This window comes from Triticum urartu, chromosome 6 (assembly GCF_003073215.2).
Source record: "Triticum urartu cultivar G1812 chromosome 6, Tu2.1, whole genome shotgun sequence".
NCBI classification, from domain to species: domain Eukaryota; kingdom Viridiplantae; phylum Streptophyta; class Magnoliopsida; order Poales; family Poaceae; genus Triticum; species Triticum urartu.
In genome coordinates, this window is record NC_053027.1 from 73,539,745 (window position 1) to 73,546,548 (window position 6,804).

The 6,804-nt window shown below is 50.9% G+C and overlaps 1 protein-coding gene across 1 annotated transcript; it reads right to left on the reverse strand.

Moving 5' to 3' along the window:
* Positions 1–334: 334 nt before the first annotated feature.
* LOC125516710 (PLASMODESMATA CALLOSE-BINDING PROTEIN 4-like) lies at positions 335–2,306 on the reverse strand. The gene is made up of 4 exons (XM_048682048.1): positions 1,980–2,306; positions 1,572–1,805; positions 1,441–1,474; positions 335–949 (listed from the first exon to the last, which is right to left on the reverse strand). The coding sequence occupies exons 1-4, from the start codon at positions 2,041–2,043 to the stop codon at positions 688–690; spliced, it is 594 nt and encodes a 197-aa protein (XP_048538005.1). The 5' UTR covers positions 2,044–2,306; the 3' UTR covers positions 335–687.
* Positions 2,307–6,804: the final 4,498 nt, after the last annotated feature.

Here is a 6,804-nt window from a genome sequence, read left to right on the forward strand (position 1 = left end):
GCTGCCACACAATGGGGTACGGTGTTGGATGCCAAAATGCGACCGGATGATAGTCGGTTTGAGGGTGTGCTAAAAAAACTTGGGTATGCATTATTTTACTGTTGTTTGCCCTCCAGATGGTCACACCACACCACATGGTGGTTGGCAAACAAGTTGATGTGGCCATGCGGGGACGTGCGAGATTCCATGCCGAGAATACTATGGCACGCACAAGCCACCATCAACACCGAAAAACACGCAAGGAAAGCTGATGGCGACCTAAGATTACACCAACCGATCCTTCCTTGTTGAATGAATTAAATCAAACCGCCAGCCAGACTATTATAGCTCCAGATTCACAAGCAAAAAATGCTTAAAATTAAGAGAGGCCAACAGTATAAAAACAGACAAGGAAGACAAGGGTCCTTGCAGCGGGAAAGAGACAGCCATCCTACCGAATCATACACCACTCCTCCAGCCTGTGGGAGGCCATAGATAAATTAAAATTAAACTAGAGCCAAAATGACACCCCCAGCTAACCAGCCCATGACACTAGGGAACAATAACGACGATCAACTCTCCAGATCGACTGATTCCATTAGACAAATCCACACTCTCAGCTTGCTTCTGGCAGGCCAGACCAGAAGGCCACTGAAGCTAACTGCTAATGTGTTCTGCCATGAGAGGAGACGGACAGACGGAGAGAGTTCAGGGCAGTGCCAAGTAGGAGAGGAGGAGGACGGCGATGGAGGCCGCCAGTCTCATCGACGGAAGCAAGCCGGCCGCCGCGGCGGTGCCGTCCATGCTCCCGGTCGTCGGGCTGAACCCGGTGCTGTTGAAGCCGGTGCCCATCCCGGGGCTGAAGGTGCCCGCCGTGGTTGTCCCGGTGCCCGTAGTCGCCGTCCCAGTGCCCGTGGTTGTCCCGGTACCCGTGGTGGCTGTCCCGGTGCCCGTCGCGGTGCCGGCGGCGCTGCGTCAAAGAGAAGAGAATATCCACGTCAAAATGCATCATAGCGTCATGCCTCCGTGTTTCCATGCTTGCACACCGAACCTAATATGTTAGTCACACGCTCTGACACTTGAACTGTATTATCATAATAGTCTTTGGAAAGCTGGAGCTTTCCCTAGAGTATATTAGTACAATAATCGCTAATAGCTCTGTCAGTGAAGCTTCCTTTTCGTCTACAGACATGATGCACATGCTAGAAGAAGGCATGTCTGAACTTTTTAGCTCAGATGCGACGATCAATCGTATGGAAAGTTTAATTAGCGCATCTCCCTTTTGTCTAGTTTAGCCATGACAAAACCGCAAGACACTGAAGCCAAACAAAGATGTCTTTTGGCCTTTTTGCCTTTTGTAATACTACGATCAAATTCAGGAAAATGCCGGAAGAAACGCGACGAGTATGTCATCTGATGATATAGTGCGACTTAAGGTATGAGCGAGCATGAAAATTGTACCTGGCACTGGAAGGGAACGTGCACCCGGAGAAACCTGAAAGAAGAAGAACAGAAGACGTACGTACGTGAGGAAGAATCCATCCGAGGATGTGGAATGGCAATGCGATGAGGACGGAGTATAGAGGACGTACTGGGGTCGGTGGAGGAGAGGGTGGCGGCGCCGGTGAAGTCGCAGGTGGCGCCGGAGGACCTGAACTTCTGGAAGTAGCTGTTGGCGGCCCAGGAGCAGTGCGAGGCGACCTCGTCGGGGCTGTAGCACGCCCCGCTCTGCGCGATGGCCGTGCAGTCCGCGCCCTGCCCGCAGGCGTAGTCGATCGCCTTCTGCAGCACCGCCGTCGGCTGCTCCGACCGGCACACGCAGAAATCTGCCACGCGGACAAAATCAAAGAACAGACATGGATTTTGCTCAGCCGAGCAAACCTCATTGAAGGAGCCAAGGAAATGCTTTTTTTTGTGAAACAAAGGAAGCATCTCTCATGCTCAAAGAACAGAGTAGTCAAAGAACAGAGCAATCGACGAGCATCACAGCCATAGCCCACCTGAGGCAACAAGAGCTGGGGACCCAAGGAGCACCGCCACCACCAGAACCAATGCCGCCTCCATTAGCTAGCCCCTACCAAGATCGCCCAAGAAGCAGATCGATGCTGGAAGGAAGAACCACCGGAGAGCTCAGGCAGGGTCTGAGTCGTAAGAATTATCCAAGCTCCGGGTAGCTAGGCGGTCGCGATCCTGCGTCCGGTGGGAGGAAGCCTCTGGGTGTAGTGCGGGAGCGGGCCGGCGCGCGGTTGGGTGAGTGAGTGAGGTAGGCCGCAGGCAGCTACCTCGTCTTCTACTTAAGAAGATTAGGAGGAGAGCGTGCGTACTGCGCACTGTGTACTTGTTCTGGCCTCTGTGTGAGTGTGTGTGACTGTGATGAACCGGTTGGTGGCGAGGCTACAGGAGGACGGCGCACGATTCCGCGCTTGCGCCAAAAGCAGTTTGGTGCGCTCGTCGGTTCCATCCGTCCGATCTTTCTTTTCTCCTTCATTTCCTTCCTTTATTTACGGCTTCTTCAAGTAACATGGGACAGGTCGGCGCTGGCGTGGGGATCTGGCCCTTCTCGCAGGGCTTCGATTTTACTAATGCTGCTTGCTCTCGTGGGCGAGGCTGCATCTTCATCGCTTGAAGTCCGTTTTAAGGAAAGGTCTCCGTCGCTGGTCGCTCCCAAGTTTCTCCTCTCCGTTGACAAATATTAGAGCCAAGTTCTCAAAGTTCCACCGGGAAAGTTCTCCATGGTCCTGGATCTCTCCTTTGCAGGAAAAGAAAGGTTAACGCAGTGTCAATTGGGGAAAACCGGATATTTGGCACTTTGAGCATCTCACTTTGGAAAATTTCCGATGTCCGGATGGACGTCGCAGAATTGCCGCCCAATTCCTTTTTTTTTTGAAAAGGAGGATAATACCCTCGACCTCTGCATCGGAACGATACATGTCACCCAGCTCATGGACACCTTGATTTTTTATGCCGATTTTCCCTCATTGGTTGATTTCCTGAAAGGACCAAACTTCCTGACTCTTTAAACATTTTCTTTGCAGAAAAAAGGCAATGAGCGCCGTGTAGCGGCAGTCGTCACCACTGACCCCTTAAATATCGAACTGAAACACTCGACACCAGATCTCGTCGCCACAAATGCACAACAAGAAATCGTAACCTCGTCCTGCCAAGGAGACGATAGAAATCTACGCCGAGGCTCTCCCGACTGTCTCCAGATGGACGAACTCAAAGAGAATTGAAGCCTAGAAGACTAGTACAAAGATAAAGCACCGTCATTCCCCTAAGCATTACATCTGCAAGGGAACAAATCCTAACCGAAATTACTAGACAAAGTCGAGGCACCGGGATTCCGCTCCCCACTACAATTCGTTAGAGCGACATGCAAAGGAGATGCGAATTCATGGCCTCGCTGACGGAGCCTGTAGGGAATGAGGCGTTCGCCCTAGCCGCCATTGCAATAAGGGAAGGAAAAACAATTCATACAAATAAACTAGCTCCTACATGTCTCTTCCAACCACTTTTTTTGCGAGTGCCCTTCCAACCATATATGACCCTACATGGCTCAGTTGGGTCAAAATGCTCCGATGTTGAGATCTTTTCTTTCCTCTCTCGCAAGTCGAATAGGGAAAGCCTTCACCCCCTCGATCTCCACCGATGAGCCCGTGGATTCGCCTTCTCTCTGATTGCCGCTCCGACGGCTGATGGCGGAGAGGGGATTTTTGGTGCCTTGGATACATCTAGTAGATAGGTAGGGTTTTAGTCCTCACAAGGGCGGCGTTTGGATAGATGGCATCGCTTCTTCTCTGAGTCATTCTTCCGGGCTCCGATCCTCCTCGGATTAGTCGGTTGGGACAGATTAGACGAAACTCTCGCGTAGATTCCTGCCAGCTCCTTGGGCGGCGAGGTCCAGGTTTCTCGTCGTGCATACACAACAACGATATTAGGTGTCGGGTTCTTCATATCGATTCAAGGATTCAACGATGACGACTGTCGCTCCGGGGCACTAGTCCATAGGGCACTTGCACAAAAACTTCCCCGCTGCCATCGACAAGCTCTGCCCGACTCTGGTATGGGGGTGGCGACAGTGGCGCGTCAGCGGCTCATTCTGGTCGTTTGATGGTTCATGGACCTCCATGTAATTTTTGTTATGTTTAAGATATTTTGTACTTCAAGTGAATCTTTATAATAGATCTGATCCTTTTCGAAAAAATGCTTCGATGTTGGTCAGAGCCGTCTCTCTGTTACGCTTGCTCGTATCTCGACCATGACGACGCAGCTCACTCTCGTTTGTCTAACGTCGCAGCTCGCAACAAGACATGTCGGAGGAGTGTTGTAGTGCGGAGGCGACAACGAACAACAACACCAATGGTGTGGCGGTGGCACCAACCGAACCGTTTTTCGGTGGTTAGAGCATCTACAGTCGGACTTGACAAATCAGGCCCCTCAAACGCCCGCGGACGCGACCGGGCATGCCCGTGGGCGCATCCGGACGGACCCTCATATTTTCTTTCGGGCATCCACATATCTCAAATTCGGACTCTCAAATCCATGCAAATACATGCATGTCGATCATGCAGCACAATGTCACACGTAAATAGCAATTGTTGGTATCAAGCATAGATAGCGTTTACATAAAATTTATTTGAAGTGCCAAACTCAAGCATTGCCTCCTTGGTTGCCATTGTGGATCCACGTGTGCTCCACAAGATCATTGAGTAATTGCATGTGCACCTGCTGATCTCGAAGATTCTGATGCATTTGTAGAAAGTTCATAAGCTGAGCCACATCTTGATCTTCCGGGATTTCTGTTGGAAATATGCCCTAGAGGCAATAATAAAATGATTATTATTATATTTCCTTGTTCATGATAATTGTCTATTATTCATGCTATAATTGTGTTATCCGCAAATCATAATACATGTGTGAATACATAGACCATAACATGTCCCTAGTGAGCCTCTAGTTAACTAGCTCGTTGATCAACAGATAGTCATGGTTTCCTGACTATGGACATTGGATGTCATTGATAACGGGATCACATCACTAGGAGAATGATGTGACGGACAAGACCCAATCCTAAGCATAGCAGAAGATCGTGTAGTTCATTTGCTAGAGCTTTTCCAATGTCAAGTATCATTTCCTTAGACCATGAGATCGTGTAACTCCCGGATGCCGTAGGAGTACTTTGGGTGTACCAAACATCACAACGTAACTGGGTGACTATAAAGGTATACTACAGGTATCCCCAAAAGTATCTGTTGGGTTGACACGGATCGAGACTGGGATTTGTCACTCCGTATGACGGAGAGGTATCTCTGGGCCCACTCGGTAATGCATCATCACAATGAGCTCAATGTGACCAAGTGTTTGGTCACGGGATCATGCATTATGGTACGAGTAAAGTGACTTGTCGATAACGAGATTGAACGAGGTATTGGGATACCGACGATCGAATCTCGGGCAAGTAACGTACCTATTGACAAAGGGAATTGAATACAAGATTGATTGAATCCTCGACATTGTGGTTCATCCGATGAGATCATCGTGGAACATGTGGGAGCCAACATGGGTATCCAGATCCCGCTGTTGGTTATTGACCGGAGAGTCATCTCGGTCATGTCTGCATGTCTCCCGAACCCGTAGGGTCTACACACTTAAGGTTCGGTGACGCTAGGGTTGTAGAGATATTAGTATGCGGTAACCCGAAAGTTGTTCGGAGTCCCGGATGAGATCCCGGACATCACGAGGAGTTCCGAAATGGTCCGGAGGTAAAGATTTATATATAGGAAGTCCAGTTTCGGCCATCGGGAAAGTTTTGGGGGTAATCGGTATTGTACCGGGACCACCGGAAGGGTCCCGGGGGTCCACCGGGTGGGGCCACCTATCCGGAGGGCCCCATGGGCTGAAGTGGGAGGGGAACCAGCCCCTGGTGGGCTGGTGCGCCCCCCATGGGCCTTCCCCTGCGCCTAGGGTTGGAAACCCTAGGGGTGGGGGGCGCCCCACCTGACTTGGGGGGCAAGTCCCCCCCTTGGCCGCCGCCCCCCTTGGAGATTGGATCTCCTAGGGCCGGCGCCCCCTAGGGGTCCTATATATAGTGGGGGGGGGAGGGAGGGCAGCCACACCCAAGCCCTTGGCGCCTTCCTCTCCCTCCGTGACACCTCTCCATCTCGTTGGTACTTGGCGAAGCTCTGTCGAGATCCCGCTACTTCCACCACCACGCTGTCGTGCTGCTGGATCTCCATCAACCTCTCCTCTCCCCTTGCTGGATCAAGAAGGAGGAGACGTCTTCCCAACCGTACGTGTGTTGAACGCGGAGGTGCCGTCCTTTCGGCGCTTGGTCATCGGTGATTTGGATCACGACGAGTACGACTCCTTCAACCCCGTTCACTTGAACGCTTCCGCTCGCGATCTACAAGGGTATGTAGATGCACTCCCCTCTCCCTCGTTGCTAGATGACTCCATAGATTAATCTTGGTGATGCATAGAAAATTTTAAAATTCTGCTACGTTCCCCAACAGTGGTATCAGAGCTAGGTCTATGCGTAGTTTCTATGCACGAGTAGAACACAAGTTGTTGTGGGCGTTGATTTTGTCAATTTACTTGCCGTTAATAGTCTTATCTTGATTCGGCGGCATCGTGGGATGAAGCGGCCCGGACCGACCTTACACGTACGCTTACGTGAGACTGGTTCCACCGACTGACATGCACTAGTTGCATAAGGTGGCTAGCAGGTGTCTGTCTCTCCCACTTTAGTCGGATCGGATTCGATGAAAAGGGTCCTTATGAAGGGTAAATAGAAATTGGCATATCACGTTGTGGTTTTGGCGTAGG